The sequence below is a fragment of the Blennius ocellaris genome (genome assembly GCF_963422515.1).
Source record: "Blennius ocellaris genome assembly, chromosome: 20".
Classification (NCBI taxonomy): Eukaryota; Metazoa; Chordata; class Actinopteri; order Blenniiformes; family Blenniidae; genus Blennius; species Blennius ocellaris.
In genome coordinates this window covers 11,698,476-11,724,340 of record NC_137669.1, presented here as the reverse complement: position 1 = coordinate 11,724,340, position 25,865 = coordinate 11,698,476, and the positions used below count along the sequence as shown (strand labels likewise).

The window sequence follows — 25,865 nt, the reverse complement described above, 5'->3', positions numbered from 1 at the left end:
GAATAAATTATAATCAAATACCTTTATTCATCTGTTATTTAATCTTTACAAACATTGCACCAAGTAGCATTCATTCTCTGCCTGAATGTTGCATATTCCTAAAAAGGCAATATTTATTCATCCATCTCTCTCTCTCTCTCCCTCGCTCGCTCACACACACAAACTCATTCACACCGTGTCAGCCACGCCCCCCGTCTCCAGCACAGAACACAGACATTAAGTAGTTACAGCATTGCAAGTGAACGATTCCTCAGGCCGCCAGTGGGGTCCTGAGCCAGCCGTACAGTAAAATGGGTCGTACATCCGCCTGCTGTCAGAATCGCATCTCAAGGATTCAAAGCTGAACTTGGAATAAATACACAGGGTTCAATGATCACTTTCTCACCAGGGAATCGACAAGTGGCTCCTAACAGCTGACGCGGCTGCGCCGGCGTCCTCGAGTGGCAGTTCAGTGAGTCTGCCGTGATGGCTCAGAGATCTCTGACTAGAAGTGCAGCAGGAAATACTTTTCCTCGCCTGGTCCCTACGATTGTCCCACTGCTTCATTTTTTTTCTCCAGACATTGGTGCCGAGAAAATAAGAAAAAAGAAAAAAGGAAACAGTTCTCTGAGCTTTCCTCCAGTCGATGCTCTTCTGGTAAATTGAATTGAAATCTCTAAAAAGGCCCAAAACTACTTCGGAAAAATGTCAGCAGAAAACAGGAGTTTGATTTTAAAAACAAAAAAACATTGCTTTAAATTTAAAAAGACACTGGCCATGTGACCATACAGTGATGCAGTCTGAAAGAAATTGTATCGCCTCACTCTACAGTTTAGTACGTCGGTTCCCGCGGTCCTGCACCGTAAGGAAACCACCATGTGGTTGACATGAGGGGTTATTTTTAGATTAGAATAAGCCCACCTAAAAATAACCAGCGGTGATCGTCCTCTCCGGTCAGTGATCTGTTAAGGCTCCTGAGTGTCTGGCTCGCCTGCCAGTGAAGTGGCGCTTCGTCGAAAGGTCCTCAGTACGTCTCGGAATCCGAGTCGTTCAGTTCATCGTCCGCAGAGACGGAGGAGAGCGGGCGCTCCGGTCTACAGTAGGAGGCGTGGTCAGGCCTCAGGGGGGGCGGAGCGTCGAAGGCCACTCCTTTGGAGATGTGGTTGGAGGTGGGGTGGTGGTTGATGACCGTCTGAGTGAGCGAGAGCGCCGGCAACGCCGCGATGGTGACCATCGGCGAGGTGGGCATCATGGAGTTGAGGATGAGCGCCAGGCAGTCGGCGACGTCGCGGTTGGGAGCGCAGGCCAACGCTGGAGTGTAACCTGCGGAGGAAGGAAAAGAACATCACGCTTGAGGGGGGGGGGGGGAGATGTCCGAATAATGAGTCTCATCTGAAAGCTCACCGTTCTCGTCCACCGCCAAGACGCTGGCGCCTTTACCCAGCAGCTCCTGGACGACCACGGTCAGACCCTTCCTGGCTGCGACGTGCAGCGGCCTGCAAGCGGAGGAGGACACACCGTTAACGACAGCCCGACCACAGTGTGGACGTTCCACACTGTGGAGGCGCTACGTACGTCTGGAGCGCTGCGTTGGTGCAGTTGATGAGATTCCTGTCGCTGGTTTTCTCCAGAATCAACAAGGCGCTCGTCTCGTGACCCTGAGAAGAGCAGAGCAAAGATTACAGAGGGAAACTCTCGGTGCTTGGTCGTGTTGTTTTTTAGGTTTCTGGCTGGGTAAAGAGATCCACTGTGACCGTTGCTGTACCTGGCCTGACTATTTTTTCATTAGAATTGTGATTTCTAAAGCCTCCGGTTATTAAGTCTGAAATAGCAAACTGTTAAATAGCTGCTACCTTGCTGCAAGCCAGATGTAACGCGGTGTTTCTTTCCGTGTCCTGCAGTGCCAAGTCTGCTTTAGCGCTGCTCACCAACACCTCTGTAACACAGAAATGAAGGCCGCTGCATGTGAAGCGCTTAAAGGTTAACGGGGAGTATTTTCGTGCGCTTCAGTAAATATACCGACCCACAGCGTTCGTCTGTCCGTTCAGCGCCGCCATCATGAGCGGCGTCCTGTGCGAGTGTGTGTCCACAGTGTTTGCTTGAGCGCCGTGACTCAGGAGGAGGGAAACACACTCCACACGGTCAGAAAAGGCCGCGGCATGAAGAGGCGTCCTGTGTCCATATCAACACGGTTAATGTAATCGACTGTACTTTATGTAATATACCTTATTGTTCAAAATAGATTTCTGCTTGTGCCTCTTACCTGCCCTTTGAGTCGGTGGTGTTGACAATGCTGGCACCCAGACAGTCAATCAGCATCTCAGCCACTCCCTCGTTATCGTTCATGCTGAAACAAACGGCACAACCCGAGCACGTGAACATGCGCTCCCTCTCGGCACGCGTGGATTTAACCCTGCGGTGACCTACACAGCACAGTGCAGCGGGCTGAACAAGTTGCCTTTAATCTTCCTGAATACTTCTTGATCCAGCAGCACCTCCACACATGCGTCGTATCCTAGAATGAGTATATAACGTCAGTCAAAAGAAGGGGGGGAAAAAAACTAACTGAATTGGCTTCATGCGGAGGAGGAACGTGGGAATGTGTGTACCGTTGTAGCAGGCCCAGTGCAGCGGCGTGTAGCCCTGGCCGTCAGTGAGGTGCGTCTGAGTGTGTGAGGAGCTGGACGTCTGCAGCAGGGCACCCAGGACGCCCACGCGGCCGCAGGCCGACGCCAGGTGAAGCGGGGAGCGGCCTTGGATGTCTTTGACACACACACTGGCGCCGCGCTGGAGGAGGGCCTCAACACACTCCTCCTGGCCCGTCACAGCCTGGGCGGAAAATCGGAGAGGACTTTAGAAACAAAGCAACGAAAATGTAATAATAGAATAATCAGTTGATTTTATGGCTGTAAAAATACCTAGAATGTGCAATGAGTTAGTCGCTCGATCCATTAAAAAAAAAAAAAAACTTCAGTATAACCATGTTTTTTTACTGTGCATGTTAAAAATGTGAGTCGGTGCAAAACTCTTTATTTCCGTTTTCTGGTTATGAGATGAGAGCATAAAAATCAGGAATGTTTTTTCATAGTGTGTGTGTGTGTGCGTTTAATCTGACCCCTCGATGTAGTGCCGTCCTGCCCCAGCGGTCCTGACTCTCTACGCTGGCGCCCTGACTGAGCAGGGAGAACACACACTCTGTGTGTCCGCTCAGCACCGCCAACATCAGAGGAGTCCTGTGAGGACATGTTGCGCATTAATGATACACTTCATTTCATTTAGTACCCAGATGAAAACAGTTAAAAGCTAAATCAGGGACATAATAAACTCGAGTAAGTCTCTCCAGCTGGAGGCATTTCATCGATACGCGCACACACACACACACACACACTCACTGTCCATTTGTGTCCTGTGCGTCCACATTAATCTGTTGGTCGTTGTTGGTGACGAGCAGGCGCAGGCACTCTGGGTGGCCGTTGATAGCTGGAGCAGACAGAGACATGCTGACGCACGACTTATCTTTCCACAACAACGGCATGTTTTCCCATTTCAGACGCCAGAAAAATGAAAACAACCTTCACGTTATGTGTCGGCGCCGCTTTCAGACGGAGGTCTCGTGTGCATACCTGCAGCATGTATGGCCGTCTTTTTGTGGATGTAGTCCCGGGTCATTGGCGAGGCCCCGTGGTGCAGCAGCAGGGAGACGCACTCCTGGTGACCCCTGGAGGAGGCCAGACTGAGGGGGGTCCGGCCTTCTGGGCTGCGAACGTCCACGTCGAGCAAGGATGACAACAGTACCTCCAACGCTCCACAGTGACCGTGGAAAGCCTGAAGGATTCACAGGAGAACTCTGTCAGGTTCATGTGCTGTTAAAGAGGCCTGGGCAGTGGAAGAGATCATTCTGTAAAGAGTTTCCTCGACTGATCGATTTCTGAGTTCTAGACGTCTTAAAAGCACCGAAGCTGCTCAAACATATCAAATTTCATTGAGGTCGTCAGTTTTTAATTATTCAGGCTATAAGAGTGAAATGTTCAGGGAGAGTCGTCAACTGCAAGATGTTGTCAACCTGCATTTGTAACAATTTACTGAAAATTATTAAAAATGTATTAAAAGAGAAGTTAAAGATTAAATCTGTTGCATTTTCTACATTAGTTACAAGGCAAACCAATCCAAGACAGTCATACAGTGAATCTGTGTGAAACCTGCAGCCTGCAGAGTCATCGCAGCACAGACTGTATCAGAGGCAGATGACAAGCTGACCAATCAGAACTCACCGCCAGATGGAGTGGACTGACTGGGGCCTGGCTCTCCGCATCGCTCATTATATCCGTTCCTGATGTCTCCATTAACTGAAACAAGAAGGTGGTTCACATGGAACAGACCCAAGGTTGAACGTCTCACTTTAACAGAGCGCTTTAGGAGGGGCATCGAGGAAATACGAAACAGCCGCGAAACAGACGAGTAAAACATTTAAAAGTTGTGTGTGCCGCAAAAGGTTTGGCCCATTTGGTATTTTCCAGATTTCACAGTTGCTTCATCTGCCCAGCAGCTGACTCAGTGACTAAACCATCACAGAGTCATAACGAGGAATCCATGTTACAGGAGGTGATGATGTTTTCGCTCACCACATCAAGAGGCGTCTCGCTTGCTATCTGGAAAAAATTACATACAAATGATCACACAGACTGTTTTATTATCCATGTGACTGCAGTTATTCTCCACGTACGCACCAGTTCCAAGCAGAGTGTGCGTCCGTAGGCTGAGGCGTAGTGCACTGCACTGAAACCCTGTTTGTCTCTCACTCCTGGATCAGCGTCGTTCCTCAACAGATACTCCACACACCTGGCCGAGACGGGGAGACGTCAGATTCAGACGGACACTTTTAACGGAAATCCGTGATCCTTCGACGACGGTGAAACAGAACACCGATCTTACTTTCCATCCATGTCAGCAGCAGCAGCATAATGTAGGGGGCTGCAGCCCCTCTGGTCCAGCTCATTCACACTCGCCCCGGAGCCCACCAAGGCAAACACACACTGGTAGTTACAGTTGGCTGATGCATAGTGTAGTGGAGCCCTACAGAGGTTTGAGGAATGCATTTGAACCTCTTCACGTTTCATTTCCAGCAGATATGTCAAACTGACATAATAGTTTATTCGTGACAATGTAACTTACCTCCCAAAATTGTCTTTCCTGTTAAAGTCGGCTCCGATGTTCAAAAGCAGGTTCAGACACTCCAGATTCCTGGTTGGAGAAACAACTTTGCACATCAGTGAGCCGTTTAATAATCAACCACAGACCTCTGTTTCAGTATTAGTCCAGGTTAAAGTGACAGTGAAGCAATGGGGAAAATACCCACCCTCCAGCTGCAGCAGCATGTAGACAGGTCCTTCCAAAGTCATCAGGGGTGTCTATGACAAACCCTGCACAAATATGCAATGAGCACCAATTTGGATGTCAACTCGGTGATTCTGCAAGCAGGAATGGCATCGGCATGAAAGCGCGAGTGTACCTGAGGACAGCAGCTTCCTGCAGCAATCCGAGAAGCCGCTAAGAGCTGCCAGGTGGAGAGGGAACATCCCATGAATGCCTCTTCTGAAAAAAATAAAATAAATAAATAAACGGCGAGGAAGACAAGTCATTACAAGGCACGAGGTGCAATGTGAGAGAGCGAGGGGCCATTTCTAATGACAAAGACACAGAAACACTATTTTATTGGGACTCCAAACATTTCAAGTCCTCAACATGTTATAGATTTATTTGCAGTTTTTATTACCAAGTCATAAAGTAGATGAAGTGGGAAGATTAACAGATTGTAAAATGTCAACTACTGACTTGGCCGTGTTGGCGCCGTGCTTGATGAGTGCTGTGATGATGAGTTCGTGGCCGTAGCGCGCAGCGATGTGAAGGGCAGTGTTTCTGCTTTTGTCCTCACAGTCAACCTCGGCTCCTACACGGACACGAGTACCAAGAGATTAGCCGTACAATACGTGCCATCGTGCAAATCGGGCAACGCGCAGGACACGCCAGTTACTTTCCATACTGATTTAAATTCATGCCTGTGAGTTCTCACCGTTTTGAATGAGCGCCTGGGAGCACGAGAACCTCCCATGTGTAGCTGCCATGTGGAGGGGAGTCTTACCATCCTTACTCTGCAGATCGACGGAGGAACAAGGACAGTGGAGATAGTTGGAAAGTATGATTATCAGCGCTTGCAGTACATGTCCAGCCGCATGATAGCGATAGCTGATCCACGTGCGAGTCCCAAAAATGTGATATTAAAAAAAAAATCTAAGTGAACACACACACAAACACATAATCTCTGAGCAGCTTGCTGCCTGAGGGTGTCCTATCTCCTCCCCCATCTTCCATATGGCCTTGCATCTTGAGGCTGTGGGGGCCTAATATCAGTTTCCATCACTGCTCCAAAAGTGTTAACCACACTGTTGGTGTTTTACTGAGTAGGATTCACATTGGTAGGAGACCAGAACACTTGTGTTTTTTTAATCATTTCTAATATACAAACATTCAGTCCAATCTCGCCACTTGAAAATAAAATCCTGTTTCTCAGCTATTACGATGTGTTTCAGTGCTTTTAATGGGGGCATATTAGCATAGGGACATACCTGCATGTTGATGTGAGCTCCATGGGCCAAAAGCAGCTCCTGGCACAGCGCCCCCTGGCGGGAGGAGGAAGCAAAATGGAGAGCGGAAAATCCTCGCTCGTTCACCTGAAACCGTGCAGTCGTTAGACACGGCTATCCCGAACATATCGTCTGGCAGAGGGACGCAAACACACCTGGTTGACGCTGGCTCCCGCCTCGATGAGCTCGCCGACCACCACGTCCTGTCCGTTGTAACAGGCCAGATGAAGCGGTGTGTTGCCATACGCATTCACCTCGTTTACCTACACACAGAGTTTTTATGCAATGATAAAGAAAAGTGCACTTTAACAATATAACAACATATATAAAAAACATATTAAAAAAACAACTGAAAAGCCTTGTTGGATATCTCATGTTATGTATGACAACTCCTGGTAAACTACATAAAAACCAAAAAGCACAGCCTGGTCTACTGCAACTATTACTTTTCCAGAAGACTTTAAGCTGACGACTTGAATGCCGTCCTCAAGCTGAATTTAGAGCAGAAACTTACTGCGAGTCTGTGGCTGTGCTATAGTGTAAAGTAGCCATTGTCATTTGCATACCTCAAGAAAAACTGCAAATACTCAACTACATTTTTTCATCAGAGTGACAATTTACACTAAACGAAGCTCAGTAACACAGTAGTAACTGTGTGGACGTATGTGGAGCTACATTGTACATTTCTGCTGCAAGTTAACCGCTGATATTATCAGTTTAAAGTCAACTGTAATTCTAAGAGAATGCTAGCATATGGGATAAAAAAAAAAAGCGTTTTTTTAAATGTGCATTAATTCAAGCATGTGTACTGACATGGACGCCGAGGCCCAGCAGGTAGTGCACTGTGCTGCTCATGCCGCTGGATGCAGCAGCATGAAGTGGTGTGTATGCCTTCTTGTCTTTACAGTCCACCTCAGCTCCACTGGCCACCAAGAACTTCACCACCTCGAGGTGACCTGGTCGAGAGAAACGACAGCGACGGAAAAGAAAGAGATGAGACAAATTCCGTAAAGTCAAGTGAGCTCATCTGATATATTTAGTACAATAATCTCACCCATGTAGGCTGCCCAGTGGATGGCTCGCCTGTCCTTCTTGTCAAAGGCGTTGATGTTGGCCCCTCTGGACAGCAACAGCTTCACCATCTGACACAGAAAATGAAATGTAACAGATGCCAATATGTGTATTCGCGAGTCGGTTTTGAGAATGGAAGGCGACCAACCTCTACGTGGCCGCTGAAGGCAGCGTGGTGCAGGGCGGTGCGTCCCGCACGGTCGGACACATTGACGTTGCTGAGCAGCGGGACCAAAGCCTCGGCGCAGCGCACCGCCTTGTTGCTCGCCGCCACATGGAGCGGCGTCTGCCAGTTCTTGTCCCGGGCGTTAACGTCGGCGCTGTGCTTCAGCAACACGGCCACTGCATCCTGCACGGGAAGCGAGTTTGGGTCAGACTGTTTTCATATACATGCCAGAGTGTGCAGGTGGCCGTGTGGTGTTTAAATACACTCTTTGCTATTCTTAGGGGGTGTTCGAGCTGAAAATAGCACCGAGAGGGTGAAACAACAGAAGAGGCAGAGTTGGTTTGGGCATGTTGCCCAGGACCAAGAAGAACAGGTAGACACGTGGAAGGTTTATGAAGCACGTGCCCAAAGACGCCCTTTTGTAGTCTGTCCAGGAAAATTCAGAACCAGACAATACTGAACGATAGAATTCTCGATCCCAAAATAAAGCCGTTAAACAGCCTTTTCTCACTTTCAATTTTCAGTTATTTACTGGGGTCAGGATGCACCACCTGGTCTGAGCTGCTCTATAAAATGCAGTCAGCCACCTTGAATAAATCACTGAGACGTATTGTCAAGTGTTGTTTTATTGAACAGTCGAGTTACTAGCGCCAACAGGAACTGCAGTGATCACTTTACACAAGGTTATTTTACTAATTTCCATTAGCAAAATCAGGGATTCATAGATGGTGTAAAAACCCATTTGAAACTCTTAACTTTATACCGTAACAGCAACTCGTGGCTCCAAGATACAGTGTTGTACAATATGATGAGATTTGCGTGAGTGCGCGTGTGTAATATAACTAGAGTTAATCATTTTGGTAATCTATTTTTAGATGGCAGTTGTTGACACTCGGGACAGAGAATTTTGATTCAGTTTAGACACATCATCTCTCTGATCTATTTTCATAGTCATGTTTTTTTTCCAGACATTCCCATTTCTGTCCACATTAACAAACGTTTTTGTGCTTTGAAAAAGTCTTTGCTGCGGACACACTTTACATTTAATCTTGAATAAATTTTCCTTTCAATTTCCTACATTTTCTATTAATCATTTATTTGGGCTTCATCTGTTTTTATTTCCAATCTCGTGTCCCAACCAAAGCTATCCTCGTCCTCTTAATTGTTATTTTATCTTGCCCGTATCCAGTGTTATGTAACGCAACGTAAACATATTTAACCTACAGGCACAAAAAATGTAACCTAAACATTCAGGATTTGGAGCCAGGTAAAATGTGATTTGACAATAATGATTTCTTCCTCTTGTTGTACTAGATAAAAGATAATTATGACATATATCTACTTCAGATGGCAATATAAGGATGAAGGTCATTTGACAAGGAATTCAGTTTATTTAAATAAGCATTGGCCTATCCCCAGGAAGAAAATTTGAAACTCATTTCGTTGCTTCTGGCAGTGATGACTCGAGTTGCAGCGAAGGCAGGGGAGGAGATATTAACATGTGTGCTAGTGTAATGTGTTACCTCGCTACAAGAAGCCACTGCTCTGTGAAGAGGAGTCAACCACTTGTTATCTTTGGCATTAACTCGGGCTCCTTTGAATGAAGAAGAAAAAAAAAAAAAAAACACGGACACACAGCACAGTGGGAAGGCAGGAATAGTTAGGTAAATGTTAACAATAGCAGATATAGAAAGAAAAAACAACGACATGGATATTCGACACTGGCCTAAAGACAAATTAATTTAAAAAGGCTTTTCACTTGACTTATGGGAAACGCAGGCGAGCCAACGGTGCCTGGAAGATATAAAACGGCCCTGATCCTCTCTGGCGCGGCTCGAGGGTTAAAATAGCCCCGAAGCTGCACCTGTTGCAAGCCCTTCACGTTATTGAAAAACACTGAATGAACACACGCGCATAAGCATTCCACCCTACTCTTGTGTTACGCTGCTGTAAGCCCCTCCTCCTACTCCTCCACTTCTTAAATCACTTCACGCAGAGATAAAAAAGACTTCTTTCAGACGACTGATAAATCGGGGGGAGAGTCACTGTGACACTGCCACAGTTGTAAATCAGCAAGCAGCACAATGAGGTTATTGAGAGAACAGGGAGCTCCGACATGAGAAAGAGATTTGGACACAAGTTTCAATTTTGTATCTTTACTTGAGACATAACTCATTTGTTTGGCTCAATTTCAAGTTCATCAGGGCCAGAATGGGCTGTTAAACGTAGTGATGCATAACAGGTGAAAGGCTGCAGTGTGTACCTGAGAGGATGAGCAGTTCAATGATCTCGGCATCTCCCAGATAGGCTGCAGCATGCAGCGGCGTCCGCTTCTCATTGTCCTGAGGGAACACGGTGATATTTAAAAAAAAAAAAAAAAAAAAACGAATCTTAAGTGTCAGCACTTTGTCTATATGCAATATGAACACAGGTCATACAGCCTCGTATAGCAGAGAGAACACGTGACGTGTCAAAACAAAATCTATTGACCTTACACTGTTGCAGACCACAGGAAACATGAGATGTGTGCCAAGAAGAGGAAAAAGTCCATCATCTGGTCACATTGACTCTTCATTTCACTCCGTCACTACCCAACACACTCCACGGCTTCACCCATACTCTTTAAACACGGCGAAGAGCAATCAGCAAATTGAGGCTATAAATGCCACGTGACTGCACTACGCTAGGGCCAGTGTTGCTGACTCCAGTGGGATGCAGTGTGTCGACCCAAGCAATTAAGTCCAACAGGAAGGCAAAGAGCATCAACAGAAAGCCAAAGAAGAGAAAAAAATTCAGAATTTCCTTGATTCAGAAGGGACACTGTGTGAACAAAAAAAAAAAAAAAAGGAGAAATCGGTGAGGAGATCCTTCTCTGAGGGTCTAATGTCATAAACAATCTATACGTCTTGCTTGATGGAAAGAAATATAAAATTAGAAGCAAAGTATGCTGACAAGAGGTGCACTTAGACAGGTGATCGATCAGTCGGAACATAGATCGATTCTCGCCGGCCCTCCGACTGCTGCTCCTGAGAAAATAACATACAACAAGGGAGTGGCTTACCTGAATGTTGACATCCTCTTTCTTAAATATGAGGGACCGAACTTCATCTGGGTCCACGTTGAAGATGGCTTTTAACAGAGATGGCTGTGGAGTCAAAAAGATAAGATGATGAAGGATACTCAGTATGTGATCTTCAATTTGCAAAATCCCTACATTTCTCTGCAGACCACTGCGTTGCCCGTACGAGTTATGAGCTGCAGCATAAATGAGCCAAACAAGAGGGAGTCATTGGTCACAACCTATTTTCCTCTGAAAGCAACAAAGGTACACCAGCAGACATAAACACGCACATGTGAGCACCTCCGTCAGTTAAACCAGCACACTCAATCCGAGTGTAAATATTGAGCTGAAAAGAAAGGCTGAGGGCATCATAAACAAAGGCATTTCCTCCGTTTCACAACATGTGGATAATTCAAACAAGGTGCACATGTTCTCAGTGAAGTGATTACAACTTTTACCAGAAAGGGGGAAGCTGCAACTGAATGAGTGACACAGACCGTAGTGCAAACACACGCTCTCCGAGCTGAGCCCCGTTTCATCAATGCTCAAGTGCGTCAATGTAAACAGTTGGCGTGAGTAGGAGCGTGGTGCTGCCCGACACTGAGTGGGATTTGTAAACACAAGTGCTGTGCAGTCATGACGGAAGTGAAAGTGTATACAGCAGTCCTCACAAACAAAACAAAAACAAAAACGAATGAATCCTAAGAGTCAGCACTTCATTTGATTCAAAAAGTACAATTATTTTCAGATCAAAATTTGACTCCACGTGATAGGGTCACAATTAAGTGCCTCTTTCACAACAAACGGAACCTTTGAACACTGGTGTTCACAATCAAATTCAAATTTAACAACTTCACATGTTTATCCAGTTTCTCTACTTATATGCCATAACCTGCAAACATATGTACTGTTGCACAACTGATATTCGATAATTCATTATTATGACGAGCCACAAACGGTGCCACCAGGACGAGAACTATAAATCTGACACAAATAGTTCAACAACTATTAATGGACCATTATAACAGTTCATTGGCTAAATAAGGTCTTTAAAAGCAATTAGCTAAATAGAGGAATATGTAGTATCAATAATAAAAAAAAGTAATGCCTTGTTTTCTTAGAGATGCAATAATTTGAGAAAATGCACTGAAAAAACTGCACAAACAACACTGAGCAAATACAAAAGTGAAAAGACATCAATTTATACTACTCGGTATTCATACTAGTACCAGATACTGAGGCAACAATGATTATAATACAATGCTATTACGTTGACCTGCCCATTCCTGATCGCCTCTTTGTTTTCCCCAACCGACCCTCTTTCATTTTGTCTCAACTAAAAATAAGTGAGCTTGTGCATCATGCTGGCATCTGTTTCTGACCTATCACACTGATGATCACGGACACACACTGAGAGATCAGAGGAGACGAGTAACAAGGCTGTCATCAGGGCCAGTACATCAATTCCTCCCATTGTCTTAGTATCTGCTCAAAAAGTAGCCATCATTAAAAGGCAAGACTTAGTCCCATCTTTACAGGGTGGGGTTGTCCTTCATACAGGCAACACTGGAGACTACAAAGACCAGGACTTGCTCACAAGCGGAACAAACCGGTAGTCTTTTCACACAGCAGGACACTGGTGGTTATACTACTGCTATATATAGTGCTGGATAACATGTGTTGGCATTGAATTGCATTTTTATACAATGGAACATGCACCCATGCACCTCTTATATTTAAACTTAACACCAGATATGAAACGTGAAGTGACCACAGTCCTTGTGGCTAAGCCCCGATAAATAGCAAGTCCTCCATCAGATCAGCATTTAGCAAAATGTAATTCGATCAACAAAGAAGCTGGGAGCACGGCCCATCTCACCTTGTCATCCTGAGCGGCAGCCTTTCGAGAGGCATGATGGGATCTGCGGTCTGGGGAAGATTTGGGCCGAGGAGGTGGGGATGAAGAGGAGGGCTCATCCTCCTCTACCTCCTCCAGCACCACGATACACACACGGCTCGCCCGCTCAGACCGCATCAGGAACAGACACTCGGAGGCAGTACGGTCGCTCACGCACTCCCGCGCTCACTCATTCACAGACACATAAATACACTGTGTTCCCGTTTTCCATATGTGCGCAATCCCAGAGTGCAGGGGTCAGAAATAAATCCCAGCGACATGGTGATTTTTCCTTGTAAACACACAACTGCTCAGCTTCATTTCAAATCCAACGTGAAAGCCACTCCTGTCCTTTATCAGTCGGCGCTGCTCTGCTGCATGTCCCCTCTCCTCCGGTGCCGTCTATCTCTCTCTCTCTCTCTCTCTCTCTCTAACCAGCACTCACGGACGCGGCGAGCAGCGGAGACGGCAGGGAATTCCTCTGCGTAATGGTGGCGGTGAGAGGCATGCGGCAGAATGAGCCTGGGCTGCCTAGCAGCACACAGGAAGCTACATATCCTCGCTGCTGTGCTGCAGCCAGGAACACACACACACACACGAACACAAACACACACACACACGTGCGCGCGCAGACTCTGTGATTAGCGTGGATGGGGGCAGCAGCACCCAATGTACGCGTGGGTATGCATCGCTCATTTCAGGCAGACTGCTGAAGGCAGCTCTTTCAAAAGAAGAGAGAGAGACAGAAACGTGGAGGGGAGGGGAGAGAGGGAGGGAGAGAGAGAATGAAAAGAAAAGGGGCAAACAGGGATACGGGGGGGGGGGGGGGGGACTGGGGAATAAATGCAGGGACCACAAGCACTAGGCATCAACAAACCTTGTAGAGGACCACAGCAAAAATAAACTCAGGGCTGAAAAAAAAAAGAAGCAAAGAATGCCAATTGGGAGGAAGCAGGAGGTCAAGATGGACAATAACGAAAGAGTAATAGTGAAAGAATGAAAGACAGAAAATAAACAAAACAGTTTCTGGTCATAATTTGCAATAATGGAATTAAAAGAGAATGCAGCCTTTTTTTTAATAAAACAAATATTCACAGTGGGCAGAACATTCGGTTCATCCCTCTGCAATGGTCTTAATGTTACATGTGGCTCCCTTACGGGAATTATTTGACTACCTAAATGTAAACATACTAGCTTCTGGAGTTGCAAAAATCTTCCAAAACAAAAACAATAAAGACGTTTACTTTTTTTTACCTCACCATAAAACAACTGTAAACATTGTGATGGTACAGGGTTGACTGATATCATTTTAATTCTAGATGTAAGAATACCAGTACTTCTGACCAACAGTGTCATGGGAGAGAGGAGAGTTATGACCCTGATTTGATGTGCAACTGCATTGAGGTCACGAGCTGGACTGCAGTGACCCACAAGAGGTGATTTGACTGTCGTGACTAAATTAAAAGTGAAATAATGGTCTTCCAGTACAGAATGGTGGTGCATTGCAGCCGCCTCAATGTGAAACTGGACTATCTCCAGAAACCAGTGCCATGTTGTTTGTTGAAATCTGTAACATCGTGGATTTGTAGATGTTTACAAGTGGAAATCATATGGCTGCTCGTAGACCTGTCTTAAAGATTTAGCACCAATCCATCGAAGCCCAAATGTTTGGTGTACATTACTATGATGATGAGGGAAAAAAAACAGAGAGGCTCTTTATATTTAGTTTTACAGTCAAGTTTGAGGCTTCTAAAAAACAGTGACTCACACAGTGTGGTGAAAATAAAAACGTGGGTTACCCCGCGGAGCAGTTTTTAGAATTTGCTCAATGAAATTTACGTGGTACGCGCATTCTGAAATCAAAGTGGACTTTCTTTCTCAATTTAAAAGAATACAAGTAAATGGATACCAGATCTGTGTGTGTGTGTGTGTGTGTGTGTGTGTGTGTGTGTGTGTGTGTGTGTGTGTGTGTGTGTGTGTGTGTGTGTGTGTGTGTGTGTGTGTGTGTGTGTGTGTGTGTGTGTGTGTGTGTGTGTGTGTGTGTGTTCCAGTAATCACTTTAGTGTATCAATGGCATAACTTCAAAAGTCCCCATCTCCTCATTATAAAACTGGAACAAACTGGCTTTGCCAGAGAATGTGAGGGCAGCTAACAAGACCAGTCTGTACGTGTATGTGTGTGTGTGTGTGTGTGTGTGTCTATGTCTCGGTCTCGTTCATATTCAACACAGATCCTGAAAAGACCCATCTTGCCAAGCCGCACAACCCTATTAACTCCGGGGGAGGGACGGGATAAGAGACAGAGAGAGGCTCATTTTGTTGGAACCCAACTTTTGAGTCAAATGGACGAACCATGTAATATAATGAAGCACAGACTACAATCTCCCTGCTCCTCCTCAGTTGACAGCAGAGATTTGCATCAAAAGCAGAAACAAAGAATGTTGTTTGGGAAGCAAAATACATAAACAAACAACCAAAGCTCTGTCTATCCCACTTAGCATTGGGGATACTCTCAGCAGTGGAGCCCAAAGATATTTACAAAGCAGATTTGTTGTAATTTGCCAAACAAAAAGAGTCTTTCTCTGAGCTCTTTGTGCATCTGAAGATGTAATCAGCATAAGCAAACTAGGGAAGCATGCAGAAAAAAACTGGAAAAGGTTTACTTGCAGTATAGAAATGATTAGGAGCAAAGACGGATGATCAGAATCAGGCCAAAAGTGACAAATGACAACTGAAAAAAAATAAAATAAAATAGAGATAGTGATGTGCTGGGTTCGTGTTTCAGTGTGGTAAGCGGAACATGAACGTCTGCTCCATTAATGCTGAGAAGGGCTGTTCCAAAAAAAAAAAAAAAAAAACACACACAGAAGGTGAACTTGATCTCACTGCAGCAATAACAAGATGCAGTCACAATATTATCACAAATACTATAAAACAATAATCACACAATAACACCAGAGAGCCGATGCGCAAAAGCCCTTATGAGAGTGAAAGTGTACAGGCTTGTGAGACCTCTGCTCTCACCCCACGACAGGATGCACTGTGTGTGTAACGTAATCCCGGCGCAAAAAAGCACAATGGCCAGCACGTGTGCGTGCGTATGTGTTGGCACACGCTGCCATAGACAGCAACCAATGAAGACGCTGACATCTAGCGTTTTCAGAGCTTTCAAAGATCAAGCGATGGTGATCCATATTGGAGCCTCACGACTGTGACACGACACGCATGGTATGCACGACCCGACCACGGTGACATGTGATCTATTTACATGCTCCAACACTTGGAACAGTTTGGCCGAGAGGCACTTTTATGGTGGTGGTGGTGGTGGGGGGGGGGGGTATTTTACAGCTTTTATCAGTGTATGAACACACTGTAAGATTACAGCAATAATGTTGTGAGAGAAAAAAAAAAACTTGTGTTCAAAATAACGAGCCATTAGTGACAGTAAAATTGTGAGTCCCGAGGCTATATCATTTGAGAAGCTGGCAAATCAACGATGAGTCATCATCATCCTCAAATATGAACTGACGCCAAGCCATTTCAAGGAAATACACTTGTGTGTTGTGTTCAAATAAACTGTTGATGCCTGATGAACACACACTCATAACACGAGAACAATCTTAACTCAGCGCTATCTGCAGTGGATAAAATCTCAATCACTTATTCAATGAAACACGAGAGTCGAGCCAAACGTGCACATAAAATATCTGTATAATGAGCACCTTTCAATCATGAGCAAACATAAGAAAACAATAAACCTTCATTTTAGTATAAAGCTTTTTTTTGTTAGCTACCAGCCTCATGTGAAATATGCTAATCTTCCCTCTTAAAGGAGCTTTCCCCACTCTCCTCATTCACATTGGCTGGTTTGGGCACTGACTGGTTCCTAAGCAACAGGACGCCCCCTGGAGGCCAAAGAAAAAACGTCTGCCAAAAGTGACACCCTTGCTTGTCTCCAGCTTGGCTCTATCCTGTGTGTGACTATTTTTGTCCCTTTGTCCATTTCTCTGTCCGCAAGCAGCACAGAGAACAATGGAGAATGGAGAGCGGGATCTAATCACGCACAATCTCCTGTTTGCTGCCCAGAAAACTGGTCAGTCCGGGACGGGCCGCAGAGCCGCACAGCCGCTGACCCACTTTGATTTCACGTCGGCGCTCCAATAACTTCTTCAAAACACCACAAAAACACAGCTATTCAATCAAATCCACTGAGGTTTTTACTTCACACGATCTGATAATCATTACTGACAAATCAACAGATTATAGATCCTAAAGCTCGTTACAAGTACATTTAAAACCAGACAAAACCAAAACAAGTGTGATTTTTACAACAGCACCTTGGAAATATTTGGAATATTCACCCAATAAATTTAATCATTTTCAAGCAAGAAATGCATCTTCCATTGACACTGACCAAGAGATTTGTTTTTCAAATTTGATTCAAGTCCGCTTGTATCAAATAAAATGATTTAGCTTTATATACTTTATTTTTTTTACTATACTTTATCATGCTATTTTTTGAGGAGTCCAGGACTTCCGCACATAATTTATTTTTCACCTGCAGCTTACATGTTTTCATGTATTTCATGATATAATGGGTATTAAAATCTATATTAACAAATATAAATAAATTAATGCAAGTTTTGTAAGACAAAAAATTAAAAAGGGTCGTTTAAGGAAAAAAAAAAAAAAAAAGCCTTTCAAATTGTTGTAAACTGACCCGTTTGATGTTTTAAACAGCTACGGAAAAACTGGTTTTTAAAAAAATTGCTATAATACACCCGGACTGGTTAGCAGAGATCAGTTTTTCAGGTCGAGCAAAGTTCCTCTGGTTTTTCACGAGAAATTGTTACTCAGTTTCTCTATTGAACAACTAAGCAGGAAGTTAAAAAGCTGGGTCTTTTTGGTTGTTGTTTTTAAAACTATTTTGTAGCATCCTGTTCCGTGTTGAGCACATCATCTGGAAATTAAACACTCCAGATTAGGTTTACTGGGTCACTAATACATTTCATGGATATGTTTTGACACTATTGGAGTAGAAAATAAATTTGAGCAACCAAAACAAATCCGAAGGAGTGAAGTGCAGCACGCTGGGGAGCTGCTATGGGTCAAGGGTCATGCCCAGGGACCCACAGTTAGCGTTGGGATACAAAACTCAAAGAAAAAGCTCGATAATTTCAACTTTAGACCGGCAATGTCCTCGCTAAAACTCGACAATCTCAAGCAAAGCTGAACAGGATTCCCTTTGTGAAGACTGGATCAAGTTTAGATCAAAGTGTCAGGGGAAGAAGTGCTTGGCAATGCCACTTAAAAGAGAATCTGGGGGTGTTGTGGCTTTTCCCTGCATGGTTCTCTCCATTCTACTTTTGAGTATGTGATTCAAACTAACAAAACAAAAAGGTATGGCGTACAAAACCTTTGCAGATATTTCAAATAAAAAAGAATCTTACAGCACAAGAACAATCAAGTGTTTTTTTTAATTACCTATGATTAAAATCAGATTACAATGTTAACAGTATTGGGAGGCAGGCGTCTATGTGTGGAGTTTGCATGTTCTTCCTGTGTGTGTGTCTAAAAACATGCATTTTGTATAATTCCTCTAAAATGTCATGCTATTACACCTTGGTCAGCGTGACTGCCTCCAAACAAAGTGCGGCAGAAGATGCACAACAACAAGACAAAACTTTGGTTGAAAAGACAATCAAGATGAAATCCATTACTAGATATAGGAGAATAATAAATGTGGTCTCTTGGTATCCACAGCCTTGCTGCAGCAGCAGCAGCAGCAGCAGTGTCCACAACAGCTGATCAGAGGGTCTGACTTGGTGGGCAGTGCACAGCTGGTGACTTCAGAGCAACACCACCTGCTATTTTCGTCTGACAGCCTTTCTTATCTGCAGCAACAGGTGACCGCCTGCCCAAAGCTGCCCCAAACTAAACGTGCACGGATCTGAAAAGCAGACAGCCTGACAAAGCAAACGGCGCAGCTCCTGCAACTCGGTTTAATTGTGCGGTTTAATGAGCAATCGTGTACCAGATTAACTTAGTAACCGAGCAGCGGGGAGTGGAGAGGGAGGGGGTGGGGGTGTACAGCGGCTGGTACAGCTGGTACTCCCGGGCTGCTAATTAACGTTAGCCGGGTTAGCCACCCTGATAACCTCGGGAGCCATCCAGCTGTGATGATCACCGACACATCACCAGTCAACAACAAAAAAACGTCGATTTAAAATGGGGGGGGGGAACCACAACGCGGACGTGTTAGTGTGAATTCCACATTGAAGTGTGTGGAACTTAAACCAGCGGGTCGGGGAAAGGTTTTTTTTTTTTTTTTTTTTTATCTCTGAGGGGAACTGTTGTTGTGTTTACCGCCGCTAGCTAGTCGGCTAACATGTCAGACGTTAACTCCGCTTCACGAGGACAACGATGCTACGTTAGCTCGTGCGGTTAACGCCAACCCTCCAACCCGCCGTCCGCTTTAAAGTCGCCACGAAGCACACGAGAATTTTTTTTTAAAAACAACTGTTTAAATCCTGCAAAGTGAAGCGAAACGAGAAGTTAGCGCGACTCGGTGTTGACGGACTACATCTGGTGTGAATAACAAAGCGAGCTTTTTTCCTTTATCAGTTTTAAACGGGAATATACGTGTATGTATTAACAAAAAATAAGACAAATAAGCGTTAGCCAGAAGGAAAACGTTACCTGGTCTTGTATCTTCAACACAGCCATATTCCCCGAGTGAAGCCCAGGAAGGAGGAGGAGGGGGAGGTGGAGGCTGTGTGAGTAGCTGGACGGGGAGTTACAGTAAAGTAAGCGGAGGGGGGGGAGAGAGGGAGAGTGAAGCCTCCCTGCTTCTCCCCCTCCTCTCCTCCTTCCTGTCGACACATCCCCGGAGACCCGCAGCAGAACGGGGATAGTTTCACCAAAATACACTAATGCACGCTCAACATTCGCAGCAAACACACGGAAATCGTACAACTTTTGTGGACAAAGAGAACATGCAAACTCCACAAAAAAAAAAAAAAAAAAAACCCAAGGCAAATGTATTTCTATAGCTCCATTCCAACAAGGAATTGTATTAAAACGAAGCGATAAAGAAAGGCCAGAAAATCTGAATAAGATAAAAAGGTTTTAATGTCAGGGTGATAAATGAGTAAAAATATATTGTTTAATGGAAAGCTTGAGCAAATAATAGTGTTTTAAAGGGGTCATATTATACGGGTTTTCAACCCTTGGTCCAAAAACGTTTCATTCAAAGTTTAATGGCCCAAATCCAGCTTTTCCTTGATTTTCAACAATTTCATCATTGCATCATGTGAGCTGCATTCAGAATCTGCTGTGTCTGTGTGAGCTGGGCTGGCTCCACCCACACATGCCCATCTGAGGAAGAAGAGGAAGTACTTCCTCCCAATGTGCCATGTGCCAGAGCAGAGCCGCCTCATTGTGGGAGGGTTAAAGGGAGGGCCGACCTTGATTGTGATTGCCGAAACCCCAATCACATTATGTACGGTCTTTTTGGGATGGAGGTCTGTTCCAGATTAACTCTGTCTGCCAGTGCCTCCCCACCTGCTGCAGGTCCTTCCTGTCCTCCGGTGTACAGCTGGAGGAGCTCACAGTGCAGCAGGAGGTCAGGAGGCTCCACAATGCCGACTGCGTGAATCAGCAGGAAGAAGGCACTCAGTGTGTTTCAGCTTCCTGGGGAAGTAGCGTCTGTGCTGAGAGGTTTGTACTTCAGGTGAGGTCACTGGAGCTTTTTAATAATGTCATCAAAAGTAGTGAGGGGGCCCAGTATAGACCCTTGTGGTATTTTGTGTTCAGGATCAATTGTATGAGATTTTCACACAAGCACTTGTTTATTTGTCGGGTAATCGTTCTCTTATGCACACTGCAATCTAAAACAGTATGCATTCTTTAAAATGTCATTTAAAATTGTATGCATTGATTTACAATTCTGATATACCAGCCTTTTATTGATGATAGAACGTAACACGATTCAATGTCATTTTATTCCTTCTTTTCAAATGCTAGTGATACATCTACAAGAAGTTAGAAGGCAATAAAAGTCTCCACTAAGCAGTTTTTGACCAGTTCGGTTAAATGACAAAATGATGACTGGGTATACATATTAAGTATCGTAGAGTTTCATGAATGAATGCAAAGGATCTAATTTTGCACCACATGTTGAAGTGATTAGCTGCTGCATGTTCTCCATGTGCATGCATTCATTTGCTGCCTTATAAACGATTGCAATGGCGGCAGTAGCCTGTCTGCTCCCATCTTCTTCATTAATGTTCTACAATCTCAAATCAGTGCATCATGTGAAGCAGGCTCTCACTCTCAAATTGATAACTTGTGAAAAAAATACACTTTGGCTGAAAAGTTTTATTATTGGTTCAGTCTACAGAATTCTACAACAGTAAAAAAAAAGAAAAAGAAAAAAAAGCTGTTATACAGGTGGAATAACTATACCCCGCCCAGCAGTAATGAACAATTCAACCCTGGAGTCCTTTGCCCGCGGCGTTCAGCACTTTTGCCCTGTGAAACTTCATGTGGCGTTTGAGACGAGAACTACAAGAAAATTGCTTTCGACATCTGACGCATTTGTTTCTCTTTGAGTGACCTTGACGGCGTCGAGCTGAACTTTCTGCAGGCTTCAAAAGTTTTGCGTCCATCGCGTGGGTTTGGACATGTGCCTTCGGTGTGTGCGTGCAAGAGGAAACCTTCCCACGGGCCTTACAGCTGTGGCAACCTGTGGTATTGTGACCGGAAGACAGCTGTGCGGAGCCTTCAGTCTGCCCGCCGCCAACGTTTTCTGCAGCGGCACGTTTCCCAGGAGTGCGTCGAGATCCCCCACCTGCGGAAGTTTCACACCCCGCATCGGTTACCATGGGCTGACTTGGAGAGATGGGCTGAACACGCCTCGTACAGCTGTGCACACTTCGGATTTCACCGATATCCTGAATAAAACTGTCCACACACACGATGCTGTTCATAAGCTCTTGATCGTAATCGCACTCCAGACTTTCTCCTCCTGTTTGACCGTCGCCATTTTGTACCCGCCCATCACCGGGTTGCACTTCTGGATGGGTCACTGAAGATTAAGGGGAAAAAACATGAGTCAGTTTCATGAAGGTAGCAATTAAATGGGATATTCTGGCTCAGGGCTGTCAGAGTCATTTTCCTTCAGGGGACTCGTAAAGCCGAATTTGTTCTCAAATTCCCCGGATTGGTAAGATGATAGCATAACAGCACCAACTGCGAATGGCTCCCTTTGTTTCGAAAACCAAAAAGAGGTTTCTCCCTCTGCGGCTGATGTTTGTTGTGTTCCACGACATAGAATATGACATGACTTTGTGCTTTATTTGGTTGTTAAAATCTATCCATCAATCTAAAGCCCTGCTTGCCACCATGTTGGCAAAGCCCGTCATTTCTCAAGTCCACGTTTTTCGGCCTTCCAAATGCATGTTTTCACAGACTCACCCTCACAGTGTGGCTTTGCAAACAATATGGCAGCATCACTGCATCACTACTGCTCTGCCGAGCTTCTTACCGAGTCTCTCGTGTGTCTGTCACAGTGTGATCCCCAGTAAATTAATTACTAACAGCAGCCACTTTGATTGAGAGATTAAAAGGTTTTCTTTGTCGTTTTTAAACTTTCCAAAGTCGTCCCACATCCCAGAATGAGCCGTCTTTGGCGTTCTGGAGCAGAATTGGACACCCCTACTTAATGGCTGGACATCCACTGTGGGTGATTCACTCCAAACAAGCCATTTCTAAACAATCTACCGCTCTGTAACAGTTTGCAGTCAAAGTGATAATGCTCTTGGGTCACACCTTGATCCGCTTCCTGCTTGATTTGAAGCATCAGTATTCTGTGCTGCTCCAGCTGCTGTTGACTCCTGGGTTCATTATTTAGTGGCTCTGCCTCAATCACAGAGGCAGCGGGCTGACAGGTCTCTAAAGGGAGAAGAACAGATTCATTTTCAATGCAACAAAGGCCTTAATAGACTTTCTTTTTTTTTTTTTTTTAAAGAAAATACATTTTACACTTTGCACCCTGGTCAAACATTACTTTTCTAAAGAGAGCTCAAATGGGAAACAGCAACATTCACAAATAATTTATCCTCATAAATGCACATTAAGGCAAGAGACATTGAATTTATTCAATCATAAAAACTCTCTCTCTTTAGATATGTCTTATACAGCTCCTATGGCGATAGCCAAAAATAAATGACATAATTATGTGGTACTTGATCGTGTCATTTTGTCACTGTTTTCCCTTGCAAAAAGAGATTTTTATCTCAAAGCACGGTCCAGTTAAATTGAAAAATAAATCATACTAACAGAGAGCAATGCGTGCTCTTTCATGCAACTGTAACAACAGATCTGTTTCCACTGAATGAGGCTGAAAACAAAACAGTTACATAACAGGTTGAATGTATTGATTGACAAACTGCAGCATCGAAGCTGCAGCCGAGTGAATAAAAAATTCCTGCACGCCTTATTTGTAAATTTAAACCGGACTATACTTGTGTAATAAGGAGCCATTTATTTCAACTCAGCGAAGTTAGTGCTGCATTACTGTACAGTGGCCAACAGCTGTTAAGGTAAAAACAACTGTTTATTTGACAGCTGAGCAATACACACCAACCGGTGGTTATGTAATCCGTGTTGACAGCATCAGTTTAGACCAGCAGGCTTTCAGAGGGCGAGAGGAAGAGCCCCCTTCTTTCACATTTATGCTCGTTAAAAGATGCTTTAAACCTTAAATGTTTGGCGAGTCTTTGGACAAAGTTTGGAACAACTTGGAAAATCTTTCATAATTTCAATTAACATCCATCCATGTAGTCAGAACGACAAAATGAACATAATCCAAGCACTTTGAAAACCACCGGCTTAAACTGACAAAGAACAAATGAGACATGTTTGTTGACTGACCGTCATCTTTGCGTTGCTGCTGCGTCGCATAACCTGGGAAGTAAAGATGCACAGTGAAGAAACTGTGGAGTGGGTCTATATTACAGCAGTGTTGTGGAGATATAGTAGTAAAAAAAAAACATACCATGCATTTTCGACAGGTGAGCCTCAAAGTTACATGTCCGATAAATGATCTTCTGGCAGCAGGGGCAGTGCCAGTGACTTCTGCCCTGGATCTTATCTTTACACATACAGGGGATGACAAATTTTCCTGGAATGGAAAAAAAAAGGGGTGGATATTTAAAAAAAATATATATAATAAATTCTAAGTAGCTAAAAAGTTACAAGGATATGGTTTTCCCCTGTTGAACATTTGTGTTCTTTGCAAATCAGCTCTTAAAAATTGCAGAAAAAGAAGAAATGCTATGTTTTCTTATAAAAATGAATGGTTAAAGTTTATGAATAAATAAATAAATATATATAAGACCAGAATACAAAAATTATTTAAGAACTTTACATTAACTGGACTAAGATATGCAAACATTAAAAGGTGAGGTAAAACACCCAAAAGGACACAGAAAGAATTTGTTCTTTTTGGTATCAGTATTGCTCATAATGTATTACATGTTACAAGAATCAATAGATGGAATGTTAAATCAGCTTCTCTAATACCCAAACGGTCTAATACACATACATTATACCTAAAATCCCTCAAAATAAATACCCGAAAACAACCACGATCAAATATCACCAGTTGCATACTTTATAATACGATAACCACAGATGACAGAAAGCAATTATTAAAAGTGTAAAGTGAATACACCAATAAATAAGTCAAACCATTACTAAAGGAAATACACAAGTAAAATGCACCAAAGTAACACAAACAAAGGTCACAAGAAGAAAGGAGGATGGATAAATGATAACTAAGAATTAAATACTGCTCATTTTAAATACACCAAGGACGAAAAAGAAAAAAAAAGCAGTGCTTGCATTTACAATGTTATAAAGCATCTGTGTTGTTGTTTTCCTCTCTATTCTCAATCCTTTACAACTTCTCTGGAAGACCTTTAAGAAGCAGAAGTCACAAAGTACCAAATAGAACAGGATCGTCCAAAAAAGTAAAAAAAAAAAAAAAAGGGAACAGACTTATGTTGTGGCATTAAAATTGTCTTTTAATTGAGCCAACATTTCCTGTCAGCTATTCAAACACGTAAACACAGCTTGAAGTGAGATCAGCTGACCCAATGCTGATGAAGCATCTCCACACACACCTGGAAGTGTGAAAACAGCCTCATATGCTGAGATCAATGTCTTTTCGGATAATATATTACACATTTGACGAGCTCCAATCTGAACCTGAACACTTTGACTTCCATGCAAACAACAGTTACCTGTGCCTCCCGTGATGAAGTGAATGGCGCGTGAGTAATGTCTGTTCAGCAGGTGCGCCTCAGTGGCCGCAGACGTCTTGACGCAGTAGGGACAGTTTCTATTCGCATCCTGCACCTTCAGGAGGTCTTCCCGAGAGGCGAAGAGACACTTTGACTCTGCACAAAAAAACAAACAAACAACAATGTTATGCTTCATTAAATATCAACGTGACAACACAAAAACAAACAAACCGTGGAGCCATTCTCACTCGGACTCAGAGCGTAGCCTTTTGCACCGGAAGTCTGAAGAACCCTCGGCTTTTGTTTGGCTGCTGATGTCCGGGTGTTGTCTTCGGTACGACGGGTTATCTTTGGTTCCCTGGCTGCTAAAGAGAGGATCAAATATAATGTGTGAAATTACTGTTATTGTTATTCTTTTTTCTCCTCTGAAGGTTTAAAGATTAAGCCGCACCGACCCTTTTTGGACTCAACGATGATGTCCAGCACGGAGCGCAGTCTCCGGTTCTCCTCCTTCAGACGGACCGTCTGCTCCTCGAAGTCCGACAAAGATTTGACGACGGCGCCCAAGATGTCTGAAGTAGCAGCGTGAAGCCGCCGAGAGATAAACTCCTTCAATTCCTCCACTTGGCTCATTTTCTCACCATTAGAATTCTCAACTTTGAACCGGAAAACAAACGCAGCGCAAACCGGAAGTTAAAAATGTTCCCATACGGTGTAGCCAGATCAGCTTGACAGTTTTCTGC

General features: G+C 44.1%; 2 protein-coding genes across 3 annotated transcripts; both read right to left on the bottom strand.

Annotated features, from left to right (window-relative positions):
- Positions 1-7: 7 nt before the first annotated feature.
- Positions 8-19,602, bottom strand: ankrd28a (ankyrin repeat domain 28a; the record flags this gene model as incomplete). 2 transcript variants are annotated; one of them, XM_080515528.1, is made up of 29 exons in its annotated part: positions 8-1,302; positions 1,384-1,475; positions 1,555-1,637; positions 1,833-1,915; positions 2,003-2,151; positions 2,243-2,326; positions 2,407-2,494; positions 2,589-2,808; positions 3,095-3,212; positions 3,372-3,459; positions 3,603-3,804; positions 4,251-4,325; positions 4,602-4,628; positions 4,707-4,818; positions 4,912-5,052; positions 5,152-5,220; positions 5,336-5,399; positions 5,489-5,571; positions 5,812-5,926; positions 6,050-6,128; positions 6,603-6,707; positions 6,776-6,883; positions 7,434-7,576; positions 7,675-7,762; positions 7,840-8,040; positions 9,381-9,451; positions 10,121-10,199; positions 10,919-11,002; positions 12,798-12,953. In XM_080515528.1, 29 exons carry the CDS (start codon positions 12,951-12,953, stop codon positions 1,004-1,006), a joined length of 3,306 nt encoding a protein of 1,101 aa, XP_080371654.1. In that variant the 3' UTR covers positions 8-1,003. The 2 variants fall into 2 exon arrangements, with proteins under 2 accessions (XP_080371654.1, XP_080371655.1); XM_080515529.1 differs by lacking the exon at positions 12,798-12,953 and adding an exon at positions 19,514-19,602 and having other exon boundaries at positions 9-1,302.
- Positions 19,603-21,303: 1,701 nt separating this feature from the next.
- On the bottom strand, positions 21,304-25,759 carry LOC308144421 (uncharacterized protein; the record flags this gene model as incomplete). The annotated part of the gene is made up of 7 exons (XM_080515533.1): positions 25,578-25,759; positions 25,371-25,487; positions 25,123-25,278; positions 23,874-23,999; positions 23,750-23,782; positions 22,646-22,768; positions 21,304-21,902 (listed from the first exon to the last, which is right to left on the bottom strand). The coding sequence occupies exons 1-7, from the start codon at positions 25,753-25,755 to the stop codon at positions 21,304-21,306; spliced, it is 1,332 nt and encodes a 443-aa protein (XP_080371659.1). The 5' UTR covers positions 25,756-25,759.
- Between the last annotated feature and the right edge of the window lie 106 nt (positions 25,760-25,865).